This window comes from Sarcophilus harrisii, chromosome 1 (assembly GCF_902635505.1).
Source record: "Sarcophilus harrisii chromosome 1, mSarHar1.11, whole genome shotgun sequence".
NCBI lineage: Eukaryota > Metazoa > Chordata > Mammalia > Dasyuromorphia > Dasyuridae > Sarcophilus > Sarcophilus harrisii.
Window position 1 is genome coordinate 618,924,769 of NC_045426.1, and position 26,251 is coordinate 618,951,019.

Below are 26,251 nucleotides of genomic sequence, written 5' to 3' on the forward strand. Positions count from 1 at the left end.
AGGTTAAACACGTGTAAAGAATTCAAGTCATGGCCCTTATTCATTTGACATTCATTGGAATGTTAACAACACCATAAATAATGATCCTTATGAGGATATGTTATAAAGGCATGGCTATTCCCCATCATAAGGTATGTTACCATTTTAACTCAAAACTTAGCCAGCATGTATTTTAGTCCCACTTAAGTCAGTGATTTTTTGTTCGGTGAAGGAAAAGATGTCTAATTTGTAAGAGTGATAAGATCCTATAAAGTGTAGTCTAAAGTGGGACCAGCTGAATTATGCAGGCATTTAACTCAATTCTCCATTGTGCTTTGGCATTCTATCATAATCAAAAAAGTGATTCCCTCCCCCCTTTTTAGATGGTCACTGTTACAGCACAGTATCTGCCACTATGAAAGGTTTGTTGATTGATTGATTGGGAAGTGAAGATTTTGTAACTAACAGGTGAATCAGGGATTATCTGGTTAAATTAGCCCTCCTCCCTGCTGCACATCACCCTCCGAATCCATGTTTTGACTGCAGCGTGTGTCTTGTGTGGGGAGAATGCTCTCAAGCTTCCTGAATAAAGATGCAATTGCAGTTATTTTAGTGATTCTTAATCTGGGGTTTGTGGACAGATTTCAGTGAATCCATAAACTTGGATGGTAAAAAATGCATCTTTATTTTTACTATGCTCTGCAATTTAAAAACACACCGAGAAGGGACCAAAGGTTTTCGCCAGACTGACAAAAGTGTCTATGAGACACAAAAAGTCTTCAGATCTTTGCTCGAGACCAAGCACAAATTTACAATTAGAAAGGATCTCAGAGCTCATCTGGTCCAAACCTCTCAGAAGGGAAAACTAAAGAGACATTAAGTAAATTATCCAAGCTTCCCCAGGCTCTCAGCTCCAAATTTAGCAGTCTACCCACTGCACCAAACTACTCTTGATTTCATGGTTACTTAGAAAAAGTCTGTGGGTGTTCTCATGTGGCTTGCCTTTGAGTCACTGCATGGGAACAGTCAGCTACTGTGGATAGGTATGCTGCATTAACCCATATACTTCAACAAATCTTTTGGGTCATCATGTGGATAGTCTCTCCACTTGTCCAGGTTTTAGCCTTTCCCATCTTCCTTATATGTTTCTACCTTCTATCCTCAATAGATCTATGGAATGTGCTGGAGGCCTTCTTTGCATCAACAATCTGGTTTCCTAAACCAAACCAGAGATATTGTAGGATCATGAAACTTCCAGAACTAGAAGGGGCCTTAGAGGTCAGATCATCTTGGCCAATCCCAATTTTGTAGATGAGGCAACTGAGGTTAAGAGAGGGGTAGTGATCTTTCTGTAATAGGAAATGTCATCATCAGCTTAGTATTAAAATTTAACTGACTTGTCAGGCCCAAAAACAGTCATCTAGGTCAGTGTTATTAAACTCAAATGAACATAGGGTCCCCACTCAGCTATCCATAAGGATCTGTTGGATGCAAAATGACTCAGAAAACCACATACTAACATTATCTATGTTTTATTATATGTTTATTTATTTTGTTAAATATCCCCCAATTGTATTTTAATCTCCTTCAGGCCATGGGGGTATTTGGCCATCTGGTCTAGACTGTCTGTACTTGCTTAATGCCCTGAGAAAAATGGGACAAAATGGCAGTGCTCATGTTTCATATGGGCTACTATATACTTTATGATATAGCAAGATTTTACCTAAGAGGGCTGGAAACGACCTTTCCAGCCTGCATCCCCCAAAGCACCCTTTGGATGAGTTTTTAATTCTCTTCAGCTAGAGAAATTGTTGCCAATAATAGTTCAATATTTTTATAATTTTTTCAAATGTACAGAATTTTCTATAACCCAACAAGGTACACAGGATATTTAAGAGCTGGAAGAGTCCTTTACAAGCCTAACTCTCTCATTTTAGAGATGGGAAAACTGATGATGAGTGAGGTGAACCTACTTGCCCCTGGTCACACAAAATTGAGATTAAGAATCAAGGCTGGGATATGACCCAAGTCTCTTGCTCCACTAAACAAAGGGGCAGGGTTCAGATGTGTGGGATCAACTGAGAATATGTTTATTTAAAAGCAATTTTAAATATTTAAAAAAAGTAGAAATGAACACATACAGTACTGGAAAAAAAATGTCACATTAAATACCTGTGAAATGACAAGTGTACTGATGTTTGAACTTTAACATTTAGATGAGAAGTTGAAATTTAACTGGTGGCTTGACCAGATCAAGGTTCCTATACACAACATGTAGATGTTCTAGGCAATAAAAAAATAAATAGCAATCGCCGTTCAACAGTAAAATAAGACACATACTATTTGCAGAACATTGTTTCCCCTCTGGGGGAAAAATAAAAACAACTAATTAGCTAATTTTTTTTTGTCTATAAGTTTCCATACCTCCAAAATACTATGTCATGTACAAAATTGCAGATAGTGGCTCACTGAGTTTAGGTACAATATCTGATTTAAACTCAATCAAGATCAAAAAAGATATCCCGACCTAGTTTTCCTATGTCCCACAGTAAGCTGGAATACAGAAAAAGTCAGTTTCTGCTGGAAACACTGTCTCATTAAAAAAAAATTTAATAAGCCTAGAGATGTTCCTTCAGAAGAAATGACAAAGAATAGAGTTGACTCCATGGTACTTTGCACATGTAGTCTTTATAGGTTTGGTTGTCATTATTTTTTTAAACCAGTTTATTTTAAGATCACCTGAAAATACACTAGACCACAGAGATCATTAAACTTGTTCTTTAATGTAACTTAAAACACTGTATAAGTCATATGGAATGCTAAATAAACTCATGGTTTCTTTTGGAAACCCAGTAGAGCCAACGTACTGAGGTGGGTACTGCTGTAGAGTGGACACCGTTGGGTTTGTTTGCTCCTGGTATATTCCTTTTGGTTTGGAAACGAACTCTTGTCATCATCCAATCACATGACTCAGAAGGGACCATCTCATTTTATAGATGTAGAAATGGATGGCCACAGGGATCAAACCATTTGTTCAAGGTCACACAGTTAGTGAATAGCAAATATGGGATTTAAACCCAAGTCTTCTGACTCCAGAGTCTGGTGCTCTTTTCACTATATCACACTGACTCCTAAATCAAGGGTCAGAAGGCTGAGTGAAGTGATTCACTCATGTCACACAGCGAGCAAGTAATCAGAACATAATTTGAATCTGCTTCTTGACCCTAAAGTCTAGAGTTCCTTCTGCTGTACCAAGCTGCCTCTTAAGTCATGTCACTGATGAAGAAATTACTTTAAAAATCATTTTCTGTTACCAACTGTAAAATAATTTGCATGTTTCTTCAAACAATTTTTATTAGGCCATGATTGAAGTTTCTGTACTAACCATTTACAGAGAACTACATTAATATTCACCGAGCACTTTCAGCTGGGCTAAGTAGACTCTTCTAAAGGTTTTTGTTTGGAGTTGTGCTTTTGTGAAACAAAAATTTCTCACTAGCTGCCAAGACTATCTGCTTAAAAATATTAGTTTTATATGCCACTGCCAAAATAGTTTAAGCAAATGGAATGCCAGAACCACTCATGAGAGAGACTCAGAGGCAAGTGACAGTGGCAGCGATTGTAGAATAAGACTATCACATTTTGTTCCAGAATTAAGACTGATATAAGGAGGAACCAAAATAAACAGACGTGTCCTTAATGATCTAATAAACCGCTGGAATGAAAAGAAAACTGAATGCAATGAGTTCACTTCAGGAAATGTATTTGGTCACAGTGCAATTCATAGCAGCTTTTAGGACCCCAGTTATGAATTGACTAGAAGGTGATTGGTGTATTGGCTAGTGTTTTGAGTGAATAAACTATTATTTGGAACTTTAGATTAATGAAGATCGCGGGTAAGAAAAAAAGGGGGTAGGGAGCTGCTCTTGAAAGTCTCCAATGGGTGACTTCCAGGAAGGAAAAATCTGTGTCCAAAAATGAAGGATATAATCTGAAATCAGTGGATTTTCACTTTGACAAGGCTGAGGACATTGACTTGTAATAGAATATGTAAAGTCATTTTCCAAGAAGGCCAATTGATTATAAATCAATACTATTGTGATCTAATGTTTCTGTTTTAATTGTAATCAAATTTAAAAAATAAAGTTAACATTGTATTTTAACTTAGCATACTATTCCTTTATAAAAGGTAAGTTTCAGATAAGCTTCTAAATGCATGCATAATGTAAACACTAATATTTTCTAGCAGTCCTTGGTTATTGAACATTTAATGAAAGAGACCTTTAGGAAACCGTACTTAGAGATTTTAAACTTTTGCTAAAATCATCATGGGGTATATGTTCTTTTTGTATCATGAGGTAATATCACAGGGGCACTAACCATGGAATGGTATAAATTCACCATTCTTAAACACGAACTAGGCTATGAGCATCTTAATATGCCATGGAGAGCTGGAAGGTCGGTGAACATTTCTCAGAAAGAATAATACTTACATGTAACTGAGCACTTTCTGTAATAAATACCAAAGTGGGTTTCATAGCTGTAAACTGTATACACTGATAACTGCAGGCTCATCTGTAATGAATGTAAATGGTTTGCTTGGAAAACAGAATCTAACTCTCCACTAATTTTTTTTTAGTCACATAATTGAGAATACTGAATCGTTAGGAACAAAGAGTCCATTCTATGCATTTCAATTGTTGATCAAGACCACCTCTATTTGGAAAGCTAGAAGTTCATACACTTTTTTTTGTTTGTTTTTGATTTTGTTTTAAACGCATAGACAGAAATGTAAGTGCTAGATGCCGAGGATGGCTTCAGCAAACCCAATAAGGCGTGCCAGATTCCAAGGCTACCTTAATACTGGCAAAGGCGGAATAACACAGTATATTTACAATACATAATATAATTCACCTCATGAGGTGACCTTAAATGAGTTTTGTATTCTGTAACAGCAGCTATATACACATTGTGCACAGGATTACAAGGAGGCGGCAGCCGTCTGCTTTTGCTAAAAAGCCCGTCTTGCATGTATGATATGCAATGCTCCAAGATTTTTTGCTAGTCGGACAAGATGTGTACAAAGGACACAGGGAAGACCCCTTTCCTCTCTGGATGTCCTTCGATGTGCCCAATCTGTAAAGAAAGAATACACATCAGTCAGGTTGGAAATTTCGTAATTCCTCCACAAATCAGTGATTTGCTTTTGGCCCAGACCAGTGACTACTTGGGTAGGGAGTGGGTGGAAGAGAGGCTCTCCTCAGAATGGTAAAACTCTTTGCCAAAGTAGAACAGCAACTGATCTCTAATTTAAGTTTTTAAAGAATTTTAAAATTGTAAAGGATCTTATTACATATGTAGCCTTAACCTTGAGTTTATGAATTTATTTCAAAATATCTGAATATGGACAAAATACTGGCCCTGGAATCAGGAAGACCTGAGTGCAAATTTGATTGCAGACAATATGAGACAGTCATTTAACCCCAAAAGCCTCCAAAAAGCAAAAACAAATAAAACAAAATACTTTGATAACTTCATTACAATATACTGATTTCTTCCTTGATCTATGCACTTACATCTAAAAATATTATTCTGAGAAGGGGTCCATAGGCTTTACCAGACTGCCAAATGAGGACAAAAGAGAGGGGGGGAAAGTTAAAAAAAAAAAAAAACTGACTTAGTTTAGCTTATATAAGAAAGAAATCCTTTTCATAAGACTTAACAAGTGGTTATCTCATATACTGGTCATCCTGCCATCTGGGGGAGGGGGTGGGGGATAAGAGGTGAAAAATTGGAACAAGAGTTTTGGCAATTGTTAATGCTGTAAAGTTACCCATACATATAACCTGTAAATAAAAGGCTATTAAATAAAAAACAAAAAACAAAAAATAAGTGGTTATCTAACCTCTGTTTGAAGACCTACAGGAAAGAGGAGCTCATCATCTCTCAGGTAGTCCATTGCACTTTTGGACAGCTTTTTTTTTCCCCCCACCCCCTGAGGAAATTGGGGTTAAGTGATTTGTCCAGGATTACACAGCTAGGAAGTGTTAAGTGTCTGAGGCCAGATTTGAACTCAGGTCCTCCTGACTTCAGAGTTGGTGCTCTATCCAAATGTACCACCTAGCTGTCCCCCTTTAGACAGCTTTTAAACTGTATAGTGGGACTGAAAATACTTTATTTCACAGGAATGTCATGAAAGGGTTTGGTATGTTTAACTGGCAGCTGATACCCATTGCTCCTGGTTTTGTTCTCTAGAATCAGTGAGATCAAGTTGAGCTCTTCCACATTCCCAGTGTACTGAGAAGTTAGATGACTTATCTAAGATCTCAGAGTTATGAGTTAGAGGTAGTACTTGAATCTGGGTTTTTCTAACTATAAGATCAGCCACCTATCTACCATATCAACCTGCCTTCAGTGTGTAAAAATTAAACACCAGAGTCAAAGATCTATAACGCCTCTGGGTTTTATTGATTCTATGCCCTCACTTTAAGGAGGAAAAGACTGAGGACCCAAGAAATAAAGTGACTTTTAAAGAACCTGGCATTTACTTAGCAACATAAAATTTGCAAAATCCTTTACAGGAGGTATCTCATTTGAATCTTTCAACAAATCTGTGAAATCAGTATTACAGATTGTATTAGCCCCATTTTATGTGTGAGAAAACTGAGACCCAGGGAGGTTAAGTAATTGCCCAAGGTAATAAAGCTAGTAAGTGTTCAGGGTATGATATGAACCGAAGCTGCCTTCCTGACTGCAAGTCTAATACTCCACACCTATACTGCTATATTGCTATTTGCCTAAGATTACACATAAAGTCAGTCTTCTAGATTGAGGTCTCTTGATTCCTGGCCCAATGCTTCTTCCTCCTACCCTGTGTTCCACAATGGCTTATGGAAGTCTCAACATATGCTGTGTAAACCACTAGCTCAGGGCTCTGTGCCATTCCTTTCTTTCTTTGGGATCTAGTTAATGCAAAGAGAAAAGCATTCAGCAACCTGAAAAGCAGAAGGGTGGAGGAAGAGGAAATATGGGTGTTAGTTTAAAATAGGAAATCTATCTTGCCTTATTCCATATAGGGCCATGGGTTAAACACTGAGAGAGATTCATTTGGGGATGTTTCTGATGGCTGCTTACCTACCTCACAGGGTTGTTGTAAAGAAAAAGGCTTAAAAATCATAATGTCTCATATTTATATAGCATTTTAAAGTCGGCAAAGTGCTTTATACAGATTATTTTATTTGATCCTCAATAACCTTTTGTTTCCTCTTTTAATGGATAAGTAAACTGGGGATTAAGAGACTAAGTGAGTCGACCAAAGCAAAGAGCTACTTAAGTGTTAGAGGCAAGATTTGAAGCCCCATCTCCTTGATTCTAAGACTGACCTCCATCAATTATGCATAATGAAGATATCACCCAGCTCAGTGTTCTTGGACCACTGTGTATCACCTACATGACATTGATAGCTTTGGCACCAGTTATAAGTTAAACTTAACTGGGTTTCAGTTTTCTCATTTGTAAAGTGGGAATAATAATAATCATTTCAAACCAGGTCTCAGACACTGTGACTACGGGCAAGCCCTAACTTTTGCTTCAGTTTCTTTATCTATAAAAATGAGGATAATAAGTGTACCCATCTCACAGAACTATTGTGAGGATCAAATGAGATATTTTAAAAGCAGTTAGTATGGTTCCTGGCACAAAGTATTTGCTTAATAAAGCTTGTTTCCTCCTTCTCAGAGCTTGTTAAACCCTTCTGTAGTACTCCTATGAGATAAAGTATTTTCAGTTCTACTATATAGATGAGAAAACTGAGGCTTAGAAATGGGAAGGGACTTAGTTGTGCCTCAAAACCAAATATCCTAGTTCCAAATTCACTGTTCTTTAATCTGCATTTCAATTATTTATTGTAAGAAAACTGCTTTGTAAAATATGTGGTATTATGTTAAACATAAGCTCCTACTATTATTTTTCATACTTATTTGACTTATGGCAATTAAAAGAAACAGGAAAATAGGTTCCCCTAAGAATTTGATTTTATGTGCTCATCCCACATTATCTAAGAACCCCTGGCTAGAGGCACCAGCTTCATGACCTGCAGAAAAACCATTGATTACCCACCCTAATCCCTTGTGATCTAGACTTAAGACTTTTTTGTAGAAGAGTAAACCATAAACACTCAATTCTGTCAAAAAAAAAGGGAGGAAAACCACTTTAAAAAAAACAACTGAAGGGTCCCTTGTCAATAAATGTTAGTAAATTAGTCCCTCCAAAAGAGCTCTTTTTTTTTTCCCTTAAAGAGAGAAACAAAGCTTGTTCTTATCAATAAATTATCTTGGCTCAGCTGTAATTTCAGCCAATCCATATGACTCCTTTTCTCCCTAAGGACATGTTCGAGTTTTCCTCATCATAGAAGAATCCACACTTGATTCTACCATTTCCTTAGGCTCATTCTCTTTGTATTACTCATCCTTTTTCACAGTCAAGTTCCTAAGAAAAGGTGCTTATTCACATTACCTTCACTTTTTCTCCCCTCACTTCTCAATCACTTGAAATTAGGCTTCTAACTTCCAAATTCATTAAAATGTCTTTCTTCAAATTTATTGATGATAGTTTAGGTGCCAAATCTAGTGATTTTTTCTTAGTATTATACTTCTAGATCTATTTGTAGCACTTAAAGGGGCTGACCACTCACTTTGCTCAGTGGGTTTTGGCTTATTTTACTACTTGCCTGATTGTACCTCGTCTGTCTCCTTGGATGGATCACTGTTTGCAACCCACTCCCTAACTGTGGCATGAGTCCTGGACTCCCTCACTATATCTTCTTCTCCTAGTGAGCTCCGATAGCTCAATAAATCAACCAAGCATTTATTAAGCACTTACTATATACTAAGCCAAATACTGGAGATATTCAAAACAGTTCCTCTCTTGAATTTCTTTTCCCTTTCCAACCCAGTCTCCACAGCTTACAAAGAAATATTCCTGAAGTATGAGTGTGACAATGTGATTCCCTTGCTCAAAAAGTTCTAATCGAGTGGATTCTTATATACCTTTAGGGTAAGGGGGAAAAGTCTTTTGTTTGGCTTTAAAAACTATTAACATTTTGGTTCTAGTCTATCTTTCCAGGTTTATGGCATATCATTCCCCTTCACAGACTAAAACTAGGTCCTAATGAGTGTGAATAACAAATCTGCTGAAGTGGTCACATGCATTGGAATTTGCATTCTAGGTCAAAATCTCTCTGCCCTTTTGCAAAGAATTGTTCCTTCTACCCAGAATACATTTCCTCCTTATCTCCTATTTTTGAAATTCTTAGTTTGCTTTAAAATTCATCTCAGTGGTGGTCTTTTGCATGCGACTTGGGTAGCTGGATGATGCAGTGAACAGAATATCAGGTTTGGAGTTAGGAAGACCCCGATATCAAATTTGGCTTCAGACTAGCTATGGGACCTTGGGTAAGCCACTTAACCTATTTGCCTCGTTTGCTCATCTATAAAATGGGGATAAAAGTAGCACTTATCTACCAGGCTTACAGGAGACAATAATTATAAGGTGCTTAGCATAGTGCCTGGCACACAGTTATATCTCTCTCTTTCTCTCTCTCTCTCTCTCTCTCTCTCTCTCTCTCTCTCTCTCTCTCTCTCTCCCCTCTCCCCCAACAATTTGTGTTTTATATATATTTACAAATCATGTGTAATATATATAATCAATCAAATATATTATTGTATATATTTATATACGTTAGCTACAGATAAGTTTTATAGGTTATCTATTATTGTGGCTATGAAGATGAAAATTTTTCTGATGTGCAAAAGTTGCTAGTGCCTTCACATTTTGAAATCACTGTATATTGAATTTGTATGTATTTTGTACTTGCTAGAATGTAAACTCCTTGAAGTCAGGGACTTTTTTTGGGGGCGAGAAGGGGTCCTTGTATTCCCAGTATCTAGCATACAGTTTTAGAGGGCTTGCTTATCATTAAAGAATCACTATGGGGGTGGCTAGGTGGCGCAGTGGATAGACCATCAGCCCTGAAGTCAGGAAGACTTGAGTTCAAATCTGATCTTAGACACTTACCACTTCCTGGCTATGTGACCTTGGACAAATCACTTAACCCCAACAGCAACAACAACAACAAGAATCACTATGTTGTGTCAAAAAACTGCTTTTTTTGACCATTTTCATAGGAACAGAACATTCTGCTAGGCAAACATGAAATTAAGATTGTTGAGGAGCACTGGGTTCTCCCACAGGAGTGGAAACTTGCCTCTGAGACTTCTTTCAGGCTTTAAAGATGCTACAGTATGAGTAATTGGCATTCTGCATTTAGCAAATAATCTATCTCACTCATTCCATACAAATTAAAAGCAGGGTATTGAATAGGATTCACATGACTTCCCAAATGATGGCTCTATAAGATGAATGATGCAAGACCAGCAAGTGAGAGCAAAACAAGTATCCAGAGCAAATGGCTACTGTAGTATAAAGACCAGAGCAGATGATATTTCTGCAGCCTTTAACTGTTCCAGGGGACACACTTACCCACCACTCTTGGTCTTCTTCACCAGTGACAATAATCACTTCTCCTTCTATAAATGTGAGCTCATCATCATTGTCGGCCTGACAGTCATAAATGGTTTTCACTCTCCTCACTTTGTTCTTCCCCTTAAATAAATAAAATGGAGTTTTAGCTGGAAGAGCCAGATAAAGAGAGACATGGAACGTGGTGGAGCATTACCAGGGAACTTGACTCACTGCCTTTTTTTTTTTTTAATTCTGGTGAAAAAGTAAACACTGTGGAGGTAGAATTGGCTTTACTTCTTTTACAACAAGTCAGATCTTTGTCCTGCCTTCTTCCTTCCCCTACTCCCACCCTTACATCCAGCAACATGAGCTCGTTGAAATTATAGAACTATCTAAAAATGCTTCAGGAAAAGATGATGTCGACAGAAATGTGCAACTTCTGCATATTTAATATCAAGCGTTAACGATTTCATGAGTCTCACAAAATTGTCTTTACCAGGAAGAAACAGGCTAGTGCAAAACAAGGAAAAGGAAGCAGCTTGTCTATACTTTTTCACTAAGATTTGGAAGGATTTACTGTGCTCGCCTTCATTTTTAGAGTTTTCATTTTTGATCAATTCTGACTTGAGTTTTTTTGGGGAGTAGGTTTTCTGTCTTCCTTTGCAAACAGAAACAAGGAAACAGAGAAATCTAAATGTGGATTCTAAATATGGACCCGGCTCATTGGCCAAAACAATTTATGCAAAATGAAACCAAGAAAGAAGTTCGGTGGGAATTCATAGTTTCTGCAGAAATTAGTGAGACATAGCTAGAAGGTCAATTACTAAGTAATAATGATTATAATCATAATATAGTTAATACAGTACTTTAAGGTTTATGAAATACTTTGTAAATGTCTATTTCATTTTGTCCTCCCAGTTCTGGGTGGTAGATACTGTAATCATTCCCATTTCATAGAAGAGCAAACTGAGGCTGAGAGGTTAAGTGACTTGCGCAAGGTCACATAGCTAGGGAGTTTCTGAGACAGGATTTGACCTAGGGTCTTCCTGATTCGAGGTCCAGCACTCTAGCCACTACACCATTTGACTGCCTCTATCTTAGATCCCCGTTGAGAATATATAGGGTATCCTAAAAAAGTGGTCACATTGTCTTGCTTCCCTATTCATTTCTTTTCTTTTCTTTTCTTTTTTTTTTTTGTTTAAAGGCTGCTGAAGGGTTTCACTCTCTCACTTTCTACAATACTGAAATGTGATCATAGGCTCCCAATTATATCTGTAACTGGATACTTCTTTGTCTTGAATAAAGGCTCAAGAATTAAGAATTTCAGAGATGGAAAGGATCTTTTTGTGAAGCAAAGTGGAAGCGCAAAGAGGACTGAACCTGGAGTTAAGGATACCCGAGTCCAAATTCAGCTTCAGACACTTAATAGCTATGTGACCTTGGGGGAAAAAAATCACTTGGCACAGTCTGGTTTGCTGGCCATGGTTTCCTCACACCTAAACGGAAGGAACTTAACTCTACTGACCTTTCATGTCCTTTCTAGATTTAAAACTGTAATTCTATGATCCCATGTCCTTGAAATCTAGCTGGTTTAATACATATGTGAACAAAACCCCCATCTCCATATCCCACAAGTGATCCTCCGGCTGCAGCTTGGAAAGCTCTAGTAAAGTGGACAGCTAGGTGGTGCAGTGGATAGAACATCAGCCTTAAGTCAGGAGGACCTGAGTTCAAATATGGCCTCAGCCACTTAACACTTCCTTGACCTTGGGCAAGTCACTTGACCCCAACTGCCTCAGCAAGGGGAAAAAAAAGAAAAGAAAAGAAAAGCTCTAGTGAAGGATACCTCACTCTCTCCCTTCTGAAATTACCCATGGATCATTTTAATTGTTAGGAAGGTTTTCTTTATATCAAATCTAAATTTGCCTTTTGACAACTTCTACCATAGCATCTCCTTTTGCCTTCTCAGACCAAGGAGAACAAGGCTAATACCTCTTTGTCTAAATTTTCTCCTCTCTTGTGACAGATCAAATCTCCATTTTTCCTTCAAATACTTGAAAACGGCTTTCCTCCATTAAGCCTTTTTCAAGTTCATTACCACCATTTTCTTTAGCCACAGGACATGATTGGGAAAGGCCATTTATCCTCATTATTTACAAGAACTCGCAACATCCTCAAATGTTCATTTTGTTCCCCTTCCAGTTTTACATCCACCTTTGGTAATTTACTCACAGTGTTAATTTTTCTGGGAAGAGGCACTGGGGTCTCTGGCAGCGTGGGTGTTAGATCATTAGAATCTTCTGAAGCTTGCTTTTGGAGAGTCTCCCGAGACTGGACAACTAGAGAGAGATCCGTAATGGAGGGTTTCTGATTTAACTCCAAGGGCTGGGTCTTCGGTGAGCTTTCCCCAGCTTGGGATTTAGCCAGCAAGTCTCCTAATTGTGGCTTTGGGGGCAGGTCTTTTATTTGTGGTTTTGGAGGTAAGTCTGAGAGTTGTGGCTTGGGTGGCAAATCTCCAAGTTGAGGCTTTGGGGGCAGTTCTCCTGGTTTAGGGGGCAGATCTCCAATCTGAGGTTTAGGGCCCAATTCTGTAGGCTGAGGTTTAGGAGGCAGGTCTCCAGGCTGTGGCTTCTGAGGGAGCTCCAGTGGTTGGGGTGATTTCTGAAAGATTTCTGGAGGAACATTGGATTTGTCTATGGAAAGATGATGGCTGGTTTCGATTTTCCTTAGTGCCACTGATCAAAGCAAACAACAAATAGGAAATTGGTCTTAAATATGACACCATACAGGTAAATCCAAATTTCCACCTACACATTCATCTTAAAAGGCACTCATTCTAAATAGCATTTTTCTAAACTGAACAATTGGTATTGGGATATCTTCAAAGAGAAGTGAATTTCCAAATGCTGAATGAAGTGTGTTTTTTAAGAGATAAAAACCCTGAAGCTTGGCAGGTATCCAATGGCTTTATAAAAAATTTAGGTAAGAATAAGATATCCAAACCATTTACAGATTTAATGGCTGAAACTGAAAATGTACATGTTGATTGAATGATAACATTGTAAGTTGAGAGAGAAAATAAAACAAACAAGTCTGACTATTTTGAATGCTAACTTTTAAATATTTTACTCAATTTGGGTTTTGTCCTTTTCCTCTTATGCTTAAACTATTTGATTGGATTGGGAACAGTACCCTTTGCATGGCTGTACTTGAACATATTTAACTGGTACCTCTGCATACCTCTCATAACACAGGAGAAGTCTTCAGATTCCTTGATAGGATCATGGTGTCATTTTTATTAAGTTAAACTGAGAAATATACCTACAGAGTATCCTTGAATAATTCTCAGTATGATATACTTAAAAAGGAAAGAAAACTATTTAATAGAGACTTACTGTTTTATATATAATCCTATTGTTCTATTATGCATATGCAAATACCAATTCTATTTGTTTGATAAGTTCAAATAAAAAATAAGTGTTAATTTAAAAATTAAAGATAAGTAGGAATTCAGCAGATAAAGAGGAAGAAGACATAACAAGGTTAGGAAAAAATAAAGTTTCTACTAAAATAGAAGATGAAAGACTGGCATTTCAATTCCTCTGAGATTTCTTTGTGCCCTCACCATTTTTTAGGACTGAATTTTGAATCTAATTTAGAAATCTAATGATAATGAGAGTAACAACATCAATTAAAAATAACTGCTCACATTTTCGTTACTATTTTCAGATCTGCAGTGTAATTTTCTCACAACAACCTGGTGAGGCAGGTAGCATTGAGTAATCCCATTTCACAAATGAGAAAACTGATTAAGATGATGAAATTATTTGATCCATCACAAAGAAACAATAATATTAATAATACTCTCACTAAGAATGAGAGCTGCCATTTATATAGCACTTTAAAGTTTACCATGAGCTTTTGTAAGGATAATTATCTTTCTATGACACAATGTTAGTTTTAGAAAAACTAAATGGATTAAAAGAGTACAGGGATATCTATATCTGCCTTATCTATCTTTCTGTTTTTTTCTTTATCATCTATCTATTTAACTAAAATTTCTGGCATAAAGGAATTTCCAATCCTTTAAAATAAAAATTACTTAATAAAAAATATTATCTTCTTGCTTTATTCCATCTTTCTGATTTTTATAAGTTTTTACCATCTGTTTGAATATGAACTCTTTTATCCAAATCCACCTAAAGGATATTGTTAGATTTGGGAATACTGAAGTCAGCAGTCTGGCTTAAAAGGTTCCAGATGTTATACTGACTATTTTTATTTATACTTTAGGAGAACTTTGTTAAAGATCATAGAATCATTCACTAGCTGCAGCTAAGGCAGCAGTATTAGAAAGTCATCTCTTCTGAGAGCCAAAGAATGAACTTAAGCAAATGTTCTGTCATAATATACATACAAAGAGACAAGTTTCCCCACTCCCTGCTCAAAGGGACTGGGTCTGCAGAAGAGTTAACTTTTGTCACTTAAGACTTTTTGGACTATTCTTGCTTCTTGAAAGTTCCACTGAAAAGTCCTTTCTGAAATATCGTTTCTAAATTACAAGAAGTCTATCTTGAAAAAAAACCAGAGCAAGTAAAGCAAATGACATGTTAGAATGGGTTTTACAAGCCACTGATAGAGAAAAGTGCATTTTTGATTTCACAAAGTAGTTATAACTTAATCATTGTAGGGGACAATAAGAGATAATTTTTCAGCTAGCAGAGAGCTATGCTAGGTGCTAGAAATACAAAGACTGAAAACATATCCCCTGTCCTCAAGAAGCTTACATTCTCCTGGAAATATTGAGCATGTAAAGAGATAACTTGTTCCTTGGAAGGAAAGCTATGACAAATCTGGACAGTATACTAAAAAAAAAAAAAAAAAAAAAAAAAGAGAGACATTACCTTGCTGACACAGGTCTATATATAGTCAAAGCTATGGTTTTTCTAGTAGCAATGTATGGTTATGAGAATTGTACTATAAGAAAACCTGAGTGCTGCAGAATCGATGCTTTCAAATTATGGTGTTGGAGAAGACTTTTGAGAATCACTTGGACAGCAAGGAAATCAAATCAGTCAATATTTAAAGAAATTAACTCTGTTCATTGGAAGAATAACTACTAAAGCTGAACTTTAAATACTTTGGCTACATAATGTGAAGAAAGGACTTAGTGGACAGAAAGGACTGGTGTGCAATGATCCATGGGGTCATGAAGAGTCAGACACAACTGAACAAAGGAGATAACTAAATGCAAAGTCATAAAAATTATTTCACAAAACACAGAGCTCTAGCAACAGGTAACCATGAAAGGTATTAAGGAGATACATGCAAATAGAGTTTAAACAATATGTCCAACATCACCTAGCTAGTAATGTCAGAGTTCAAATTTGAACCTCCAAATCCAGAATTCTACTGGTATGACATGTTGCCAATTGTGAATCATAATTTAGAAAAAAAATAACATTAAGAACTTTTGAAAAACTCATTTGTATTAGGGATTTAATTTTCTCTCTAAAAATGGATGAAAAGGCTGTTAAAACCAGGTATCCCCCATGGTGATGAGAGGGTAGAAGAGTGTGGGAAACTGGGTAAATGGTCAAAGCAGAGAATCACTTCAAATATATCTTTATCTAGAACTGAATTTGTAGTTCTGGTGCTAAGGAACAGAGACCATGAGTTCTTAAGCTCTTTGTGATTTTACATTCTGCCTTTGTGGCTCATAGATTTCTATTGCTCCTAGTACAACCTAGAAGCTTGAAATCTGTTACTTCTTCACTATTTAATGCTCTTTGATTTTATTTGTGTAGATAGATCATTTGACAACACAGCCAGGAATCCTTTATGAATTACCATGTCTAAAAAATTCAACACTGGAATCATCTTCTGCTGATAAGTTTGATATGAAAATATTCTGGTTGGGTTGAACCCGGCATTATGTTCTGGTAGAAATCTTCATGCCATGATCATAGGAAAACAATCTTAGAGATCTCTTTATTCTAGCCAAGTAGAAAATGGGGCCCAATAAATTTTGGTCTCTGTTCCACTTTTTATAAGAAAGTGACACAACTAATAATTAATGAAATACAAATTTACTTTGAGGTTGAGATAAAACCACAAGCAAGATATTTATGAGTGAAAATTTTTCAGTTTCTTTGGATATAGGTAAATATCTAGATAAACGCTGGTTATTTTGGTTTGGCTCCAACACTTGTATGATCATGAGCAAGTTACTTAACCTGTCTAAGGAGGGTATTTAAATCTCTTTGAGCTTGTTTACTCATCTGTAAAATGGACATATTAATGCCGATAGTACCTATATCTCAAGATAGATAGGAGGAAAGAATTTTACAAGTCTTTAAAGCATTATATAAATGTGAGCTATTGCTTTTATCATTCATTATTATCATGGGTCAAACAGCTCCTTTCATTTCCACTGAGACAGAGCCAAGAGCACTGGCACCTTGCATGTGGTTTTCTTTTCAGTTCCTTCCTTCCCACACTGCTCAAGTTGGGGCCTCCCTTGGCTTCTAAATACACCAAAATTTGTCAGAATGTTCTAAAAGAGAAAGACCAGCACTCCCACATCACCACTTTCAAAAATGAGACTGAAATGTTACTTTTGCAAATGAAAAGTTTGCTCTGTAAGGGGAAGACAATTTGGTAAAGGAGGTGAGGGGCCTTAGTTCAACAAAGAGATAGCATTTTATTCTTTTGTTGGGATCTTATATGCACTTATTTTATATATAAATATACACACTCCCCTGAGTAACCCTGCCTTGTAAAAAACTTAAATATGGCTACCACAATAAAATGGCTATCAAAATAAAACCCTAGCAGTCGAGAAAAGGATGAAAATTCTACTCTGAGGGATGATTTGTGTGCTTTTCAAGTTAACAAAACAAAAACATTATATTCTTCCTCCTAACTGCCCTATCTCTCTGTCTGCTGACTTCCTACTCATTCATCAAGGCCAAAAGCTACCTCCTCTAAGAAGCCTTTTGAAAATGCTGAATCTTGAGTTAGAAAGACTACAAATCAGATTCTGCCTCTGACACACAGTGCCTGAGTGATCAGAGACAAGTCATTTAACAGTATTAGCCTTATTTTTATTATTAAAAATTTGGAGATAATCCTATATTGCGTACTTTTCAGGGTCATTGTGTTATTCATATAGGAAAATACATGAAAAGTACTTTGTAAACTTTGAAGAATCATATAAAAGTCTTTTTAAAAAAATCTTTTCTTAACATATGTTTGGTTTTTAATGTCCTCATGCAACCAAGAGACATAATCAGAACCTGTATCTAAGAGATAGTACTAAGTGAAGTTGAAGTGATATCCTTATGATGAATGCTCATGTTATAGTGAAAAGAAAAAGAAAGAAGACAAACAGAGAGATATTATGGGATTACAGACACTGTACTAAATAATGGGGACATAAACAGGCAAAGAACAGTTCTCTGCTCTCAAGGAGCTTAATGGAGAAGAAAACAAGCAAACAAATATGTACAAATAAGCTATATGAAAGATGATATAATTAAATAATGAAAAATCAATCAACCAATAAATTAACTAATTAATTAAAATTAGAATTAAGAGAGGCTGGGAAAGGCTTCCTGCAGAAGGAAGAATTTTAGTTGGGACCTAAGGGAAGTCTGGAAGATCAGTAATAAGCACAGAGGAGGAAAAGTGTTGCAGGCACAGCAGACAGTTTGAGAAAATGTCCAGAACTGAGATAGAGTGTCTTGTTTGAAGAGGATGTGTTGGGGAGTGAAATGTGAGAAGATAAGAAAAATGGGGCGAGGCTAGGTTTTGAGGGATTTCAAATGCCAAACATAGCATTTTATATTTGCTCTTGGATACAATAGGGAGCCACTGGAGTTTACAGAGAGTAAGTGGTGGGAGGTGAGATAGACGTGATTGGACTTGTGTTTTAGGAAAATCCACTTGAGAAGAAGCAAGAAAATGTTATATACAATAGCAACAACATTATGTGATGATTAGCTGTGATGGACTTGACTTTTTTTCAACAGTGAGGTGATTCAAAGCAATTTCAATAGACTTGTGATGGAAAGTGCCATTCTCATCCAGAGAGAGAGAGAACTATGGAGACTGCATATAGATCAAAGCATAATATTTTCACCATTTTTTTTTTTGTTGTTTTTGTTAGTTTTTTTTTCTTTCTTGTGTTTTTTTTTTCCTTTTGATCTGATTTTTCTTGCACAGTATGACAAATCTGGAAATATGTTTAAAAGAATTGCACATATTTAACCTCTATCAGATTGCTTGCTGTCTTGGGGAAGGAGAAGGAAGATAAAGAGAAAGAAAAATTTAGAATACAAGGTTTTGCAAATGTAAATGTTGAAGACTATTTTTGCATGTACTGGGAAAAATAAAATACTATTAATAAAAAAATTTATCTTCTCCCCCCCAAAAAAGGAAAATCACTTTAATGGTTGAATGGAGGGTAGATTGGAGTAGGGAGACTTAAGATAGGCAGACCCATTGGCAGGCACAATAGTAGCAACATCAGAAGAGAGAAGGATGTTCATATTCTATACACATTTAAAAAAGGGCAAGCATTACCTTTTTTTTTTTTGCATTTCTTTTTTAAAAATAGTATTTATTTTTTCAAATATATGCAAAGATAATCTTCAACATTCACCTTTGCCAAATCTTGTATACCAAAGTACAAAGTACCCTCTTCTCCCCCTTCCCCTAACTCTAACACAGCAAGTAATCCAATCAAATGTGCAATTATCATATTTCCATATCTGTCATGCTGTGCAAAAAAAAAAAAAAAAAAAAAAAAAATCAGATCAAAAGGGCCAAAAACATGAGAAAGGAAAAAAAATAGAAGCAAGCAAACAACAACAACAACAACAACAAACCAAGGTAAAAATACCATGCTTTGATTTACATTTAGACTCTTATAGTTCTATCTGGATGTGTATGGTTCTTCTCCATCACTAGTCTATTGGAATTGCCTTGAATCACCTCAGTGTTGAAAAGAGCCAAGTCTATCACAGTTGATCATCACCTTGTTGTTATTATGAATGATGTTCTCTTAGTTCTGCTCATTTCACTCAGGATCAGCTCATATAAGTCTTTCAGGCCTTTCTGAAAGCAGCCTGCTCATCATTTTCCTTACACAATAATAATATTCCATTACATTCACATACCATAACTTATTCAGTCATTCCCCAACTGATGGGTATCCATTCAGTTTCTAATTCCTTGCCACTACAAAAAAGGCTGCTACAAACATTTTTTCACATGTGGGTCCTTTTCCTTCTTTTATGATCTCTTTGGGATATTGCTGGATCAAAGGGTATACAGTTTGAGGGCCCTTTGGGCACAGTTTCAAACTGAACTCCACAATAGTTGGATCCTTCACAACTATACCAACAATCTATTAGTGTCCTAGTTTTCCCACATCCCCTCCAACATTCATCATTATCTTTTCCTGTCATCTTAGACAATCTGAGACAATCTTCTCTAATCAATTGTCATTTAGAACATTTTTTCATATGATTAGAAATGGTTTTAATTTCTTTTTCTGAAAATTGTCTGTTCATATCTTTTGAACTTTTATCAATTGGGGAATGACTTGTATTCTTATAAATTTGAATCAATTTTCTATGTATTTTAGAAATAAGGCCTTTATCAGAAACATTAAGCCTTACCTTTCTGAGGTAGTTTCGGAAGAACTCTTGGGCCAAGGGCAGTCTTTGCAGAGCCAGTACTGATAAATAAATAAGAATCATTATGACCTCAACTAGTTATAATATTAATGGCTAGATTACTTATTATTCAAGGATCTCATAGTGCTTTACAGACTTACCAATGTTCCTACAATAAATTTCCACTTCATATGGATGGGGAAATAACAGGAAAAATTATTTGAAAAAAAAAGAGAAAGAAAGAAAGCATCACATCTGGGACTGTTTCCTTGAGCTGGTCAAGAGTTTAATTTTTCTTTCCTTCCTTTGCCCCCTCCCTGTCCCTCCTGGGTTGAAGGTGAAATCACTAGGAAATGCCCCAAAGGCAAAAGTAGGAGATACTATTTTAACATCTCAACTTGCAAACTCATATAATTGTCTTTTATGAAATTAGGAGTCAATAAATCAACCTCCATTTTATAAGATGGAGAACCTCTATGGACAGGCAGTGATAGAGTGGTTCACCCAATGCTGTATATAGTAAGGTAGCAATGAAAAGGTATTTTGCCCTGGGGTTGGTACACTGAATGCTACAGACTTTAATTTCTAAAAACACTATAAAACTTTTATTTTTCTTTAATAAAAGTGGAATAACCATGCTCAGAGGATTGCTTAGGAGTTCAGCAAAAGTCTTAAAAGCAAAGACAATCAGCACTGAAGTTTGTTTTTGTTTTTTGGGGGGGTCAAAAAACCTTTAAGAATGTTCCATTAAATAGCTGTTTTTGCTGGTTTTCTCCCCTCATGTGTAAACTTGAGATTTTTTTTTTTTCTGATTGCCTTAACTTTATGCAAAAAATGCCAGGAAAGAAAGCAAAAAAGAAAGAGAAAGAAACAGGAAAACCTACTTGCTTATCATCCTTCAGACAGCTCTTCCTTGTTTTTACTTCTTTTCCATCTGACCCCATCCCTCCCTCTTCCCCCACCATAGCCTCAGGTCTTAATCTTTCTTTCCTCCTTCCTCCTCCCCCAGCTCACTTGAGAATCATACCACACTCTGGGAAACCGAGAAATAAAAGTCTCTGAAACACAGTTATCATGAAAGAAGATTAGCAGTGAGTAAACACAGAACAGGAAGATTTTCCTTATAATATTTATGGGGTTTGCACTCATAAAATCCTTCCTGGATTCCTTGCAAGAAAGCACGTGCAATATTGATTGATATTTACGTTTTATATGTGTAACATCTGCCCACTGAACAAAACTCCAAGAATAGACCTCTTTGGCCTCCGAAAACTCTCCTGAAGTATTTCCCAGAAGATCATGCACTCCCAGGGATTTGGATCACCTACTGTGCAAAGGGAGGAGAGATCACTTCTTAGGGAGTGAACCGGAGGCAAAGATCTTTGAAACTCATGAATCAATCACCTCCAGGCTCTGATTTACAGATCTCCACAGCACCAGTGAGGCTGAACACTGCTCTGGGTAGTGGAAACACCTGGTCATTACAAGAGACTCTATGCAGGCTGTATCTGAGAGAGCCTAGACTGAAAGAAGGTGAGACAATAGGAAATAGGAATTCTGCTATCTATTCTCTATTAAACAATGGAAGAAATACAAAGGAAACTGATATCCCTGCTTCCTCAAGGCTACTGTTTCAAAAACACACACATTTTGAGCTGCTAACTTTTTTTCTTCTTTGATTCATTTATTTTTAATACATATTGCTTTATGAATCATATTGGGAGAGAAAAACCAAAGCAAGAGGGAAAAACCAACAAAGAGATAAAAACACAGAAAAAAGAAGTGAACATAGCATGTGTTGATTTACATTCAATTTCCATCATTGTTTTTCTGGATGCAGATAGCATTTTATGTCCAAAGTCTAACTGGAATTGCTTTGGATCACTGAATCACTGAGAAGAATCAAGCCTTTCATAGTTGATCATCACATATTCTTGCTGTTATTGTGTGCAATGTATCCCTGGTTTCATTCAGCATCAGTTTGTGTAAATGTTTCCAAGCCTTTCAAAAATTAGCTTGTTCATCATTTTATATAGAGTAATAATATTCCATTATCTTCATATATCACAACTTGCTCCACCATTCCCCAAGTGATGGGCCTAAACAGCAGCTAACTTCTGAGCATATTACTCTTTTCTGAACCTCAAGATACTGAAATGGATGATCTCTAAAGTATCTATCCACCTCTAATATTGTATGGTTCTAACACATGTCATTTCACAGTACTACATAAGACTTTCAAAATGAAAATATTTGACTAGGGAATTTCAAATGCTTTGGAAATGTTCCTGGGTATTTTGTGTGACTGAGTTCTGTTCCTTTTCTGAACTCCATCCTGAACAGTGGAGTCAATAAAAAGAATGACTACAATATCTTAATCTAATTTGAAAGTCTGCAAATGGTGGTAGCTAATTTTTGATATGTACTGGATGTTCCATGAAATCGCTTGGCTTCAATTCCTTTATCTGTCAAATGGTATTGGCACTGACATGCTAAAAATTCCATTAAACACAAGTGTATAAAAACAACAGAACTCTGAGTATCAAAGATCAACTTACCTTGACTGCTGAGACATTCCTTCAAACTTATTTGTCGTTTTACTGGAAGATGCTGGACCCATGTCATTACCTAAGGAGAAAAAAATAGTTGCTGGGCTATGACTAACTAGACTGGACTCCTTCTCCAGAGAGAGAAGGATCATCAGTTGGGTAACAATAAACAAAATGCCTGTGTGTAGTCCTTAAACCAAAGTACTTCAGCCAATCCTTTATTTAAAAAAGGACTTAGGATATGTTTAGGGAGATGCTGGCCATATAAATGGATACTAGATTGGTGCATTTGGAAGTGTTCAGCTTCATTTTGTGCCGCTACTTATTCTGCTGGTTTCTCTCTCCTGTGCTCTTTGGGCCACACTGGCCTTATCTCTGTTACACACTTAGGATAATTCATCTTCTTCTATACCTTTGGCCTGGCCAGCCCCCAGGTCTGGAATATATTTGCTACTTTATTTCACAGAAGCTCACTTTTCAAAATTTAGCTAAGTGTCACCTTCTGCAAGAAATCTTTCCTGATCCCCAGAGATGCTATTATCTTCCTTCTAACTTTTGTTGACATTGTTGTTGTTCAGTTCTGTCTGATTCTCTGTGACCCCATGAATCATACTATCATGTCTTTAAATTTTTTTCACATCTATTTAATTTTTAATTTATAGAATTTCCATAACATGATATAATAAAAAGATGATTGTAAATGAAACTGCAAATTTATTATAAACAGCTTGCTATTTCTTTTAAATATATAATAATTTCTTTTTTTTTCCCTCCTCTCTCTCTTCCCCACTGTAGGAATGGCTAACATTAGACATAATTATGTCAAAGATACTGAAGTGGTTTGCCATTTCCTTCTCCAGTGGATTAAGGCAAATATACATTATGTGACTTTTCCAGGGTCACACAACTAGTAAATATCTGAGGCTACAACTGAACTCTGGTCTTCCTGTCTCCAGTCCCAGCATTAACTACTGAGAAACTTAGTTGCTTCCCTTTTAAATTACTTTGTATCTAGCCACTCAGTGTGTATGAATACTAATGACAGCTAGCATTTATATAGGTTTGCAAAGTACTGTACATATATTATTGCATTTGATTCCTACAACAACCCTGGGAGATAGTAACAATAGTACTGTTATCATCCCTATATCATAGATAAGGAAATTGAGATAAACAGAATAGAGTCTGTTTTATTCATTTTACTTGTATCACCAGGATCTGGCATGTAGTAGGTGCTTAATAAATACTTGTTGACTGATTAACTGATATGTATATGCTCTTAGGGGATTCTGTAGATAAGATTTTGTATTTCTTTGCATTGCTGTCCATAACTGTGCTATATAACTGTTATAAGAAATTTCATCTTCAAGCAGAAAATGGGAATGCAGTTATAAGAGATTTGGTAAATTCAATATGCAATTTCCTCAGTGCTCTTTAACCATATTTAAATGCTTCAGTTCAACGATAGCCTGTTTTCTAGCTTCAAGGAGGAAAATATTAAGTATTTTGTTGGGATATATTGTGATACTGTTTTATGTGTTATTGCAAGTATTTGGGAATACAGGAAAACACTTTCACATCTATTTAAATAATATGATGTGAAATAATAATTTTTATTTAAATAGATGTGCTGTTTTTCAGAACAAAGTATAAATGTTTTCTGAGTAAAGTCAATGGGCTGACATACAGATGGACAGTTACAGACAGATAAGGAAAAATAACATATTTCGAAATTGACTTTAAACATTTTCTTCATAACAATCTTAGGGGGCACATAGTGCAGGGATTACTATCTTCTTGCGACAGATGAAAATACTAAGTCTTCATGAAGTTAAATGACTTGGGGCTAGGTTAAATATAACTAGAAAGATGCAGAGTTAAAACTTGAACTGAGTTTCTTTGACTCTAAATCCAGTTTCCTAATCAGATCAAGTCCATCCATGAGCATTTTAAATAGCTATGAAATGACGGGCATGGTTTGAAGTACTGGAAAAACAAAGGAAAAAAAAACAAACTCAAAACCAGCTTTTACTCTCAAGGATTTCATAATCTATTGGGAAAAACAACATCCAAGCAATGGAATATACACATGAGATAAACTGAAGTTAATCTCTTAAGGAAAGCAGAAGTGGGATGAAGAAGCTTAGAGCTAGCAGATCAGAGGGCTAAGAACCAGTAGTCAAGTGGTACCGTGGACAGAGCACTAGACTTGGCTTTAGGAAGATCTTAATTCAAATCTGGTCTCAGATACTTACTGGCTGTTTGGTTCTGGGCAAAACTCAACTGCTGTCTGATTTATTTATCTCATCTAAAAAGCTAGAATAATAATGGCGCTTATCTCCTAGGACTGTTGTGAGACTCAAATGTGGCAATATCTATAAAGTGCTTTGACAACCTTAAAGTACTATCTAAATCTATTATTGCTGCTGCTGCTATTATTGTCATTGCTATTTTTACTGACTATATCAAAACCAAGACAATATTTTGTTCCTTAATCCAACTGTGAAGGATGTTTCTATAAATTTTGAACTTTGAATGTAAAATTTCCAGCTAGTAGGAGACAAGCAAAGTTTGTAGGACTTGTGAGATGATTGATAAGTCCTGTACAGTCATAAAATTCTAGAATTCTTGCACATAACATTTTCACCCCCATGATTTCATAACTTAAAAATTTCAGTTCTTCTAGCACAATTCCTATTAACTTGTCCTCCCGAGTTTCATTTATTTCCAAAAGAAATGATCAGATGGTTATTCCTTAAAATACTAAAGCAACATGCAAGAGGATTGCCACATCTTATTTTTGTAGACTTAATCAAGCAATCTTTGATGATCAAAATCTTGAAGAAATACTGTGCTGGTGGAATAAAATTAATGAACGTGGAAATTCCCTTCCCAAGGGGAAAATTTCCATCAACCAGTGTTTGCTAAACTGGTTTTGTAGGATGCTAGAAGAAAAAAGTTCATTCCACCCTACTCAGACTTGCCAATGATGTCTCTTATGATCTCCTAGTTACGCTTAGTGAAGCTACCCATAGAGTTCATGTGGAAATTCCCAAGGAAACTTAATCTGGCTATTTAAAAGGTAGAAGTGGACTTCATTCAATTTTATTTTTAGTCACTTTCTGGATTTCTCTCAGAATAGGCCATGCAGCTCTCCTAATGCTCTGGCATTCTGTTGAAAATGGGAAAGCCCATGAAAGGTCACTGGAGAGATTTTCTCTGGAGTGAAGATGGCTGATCAGAAGACTTCTGTTTTCATCCCGACTCTATCATTATTAACTCTGTGACTCTGGGCAAGACACTTTACCCCTGTGAGCTTCAAGTTCATGTTTATATTTCAGATCTGCCTTCTACAGACTTCTAGTCTTCACTTATAAACTATTTACTTGAAGAGTGAGGCACTAAGCAATATATCTGTATTATTTTTTTTAAACATGGTTTGTTGTGGCTTCCCCTTGAAATTGATTTTAAAACATAATAAAATAAGAATTAAAAAACGAACAAACCAAAAACCCTAAA

At 36.2% G+C, this 26,251-nt stretch overlaps 1 protein-coding gene across 7 annotated transcripts in view; it reads right to left on the minus strand.

Annotated features, from left to right (window-relative positions):
* Nucleotides 1–2,046: 2,046 nt before the first annotated feature.
* Nucleotides 2,047–26,251, minus strand: part of ASAP1 (ArfGAP with SH3 domain, ankyrin repeat and PH domain 1) — a 459,738-nt gene continuing 435,533 nt past the window's right edge. For all 7 annotated transcript variants that reach the window (XM_031947203.1, XM_031947200.1, XM_031947198.1 and 4 more), the window contains 5 exons: nt 22,742–22,811; nt 20,187–20,245; nt 12,733–13,235; nt 10,519–10,641; nt 2,047–5,115 (listed from right to left, as the gene is read on the minus strand). In XM_031947203.1, coding sequence (XP_031803063.1) covers nt 5,041–5,115; nt 10,519–10,641; nt 12,733–13,235; nt 20,187–20,245; nt 22,742–22,811 — 830 coding nt within the window. In that variant the 3' untranslated portion in view covers nt 2,047–5,040. The remainder of the gene's footprint in view (nt 5,116–10,518; nt 10,642–12,732; nt 13,236–20,186; nt 20,246–22,741; nt 22,812–26,251) is intronic.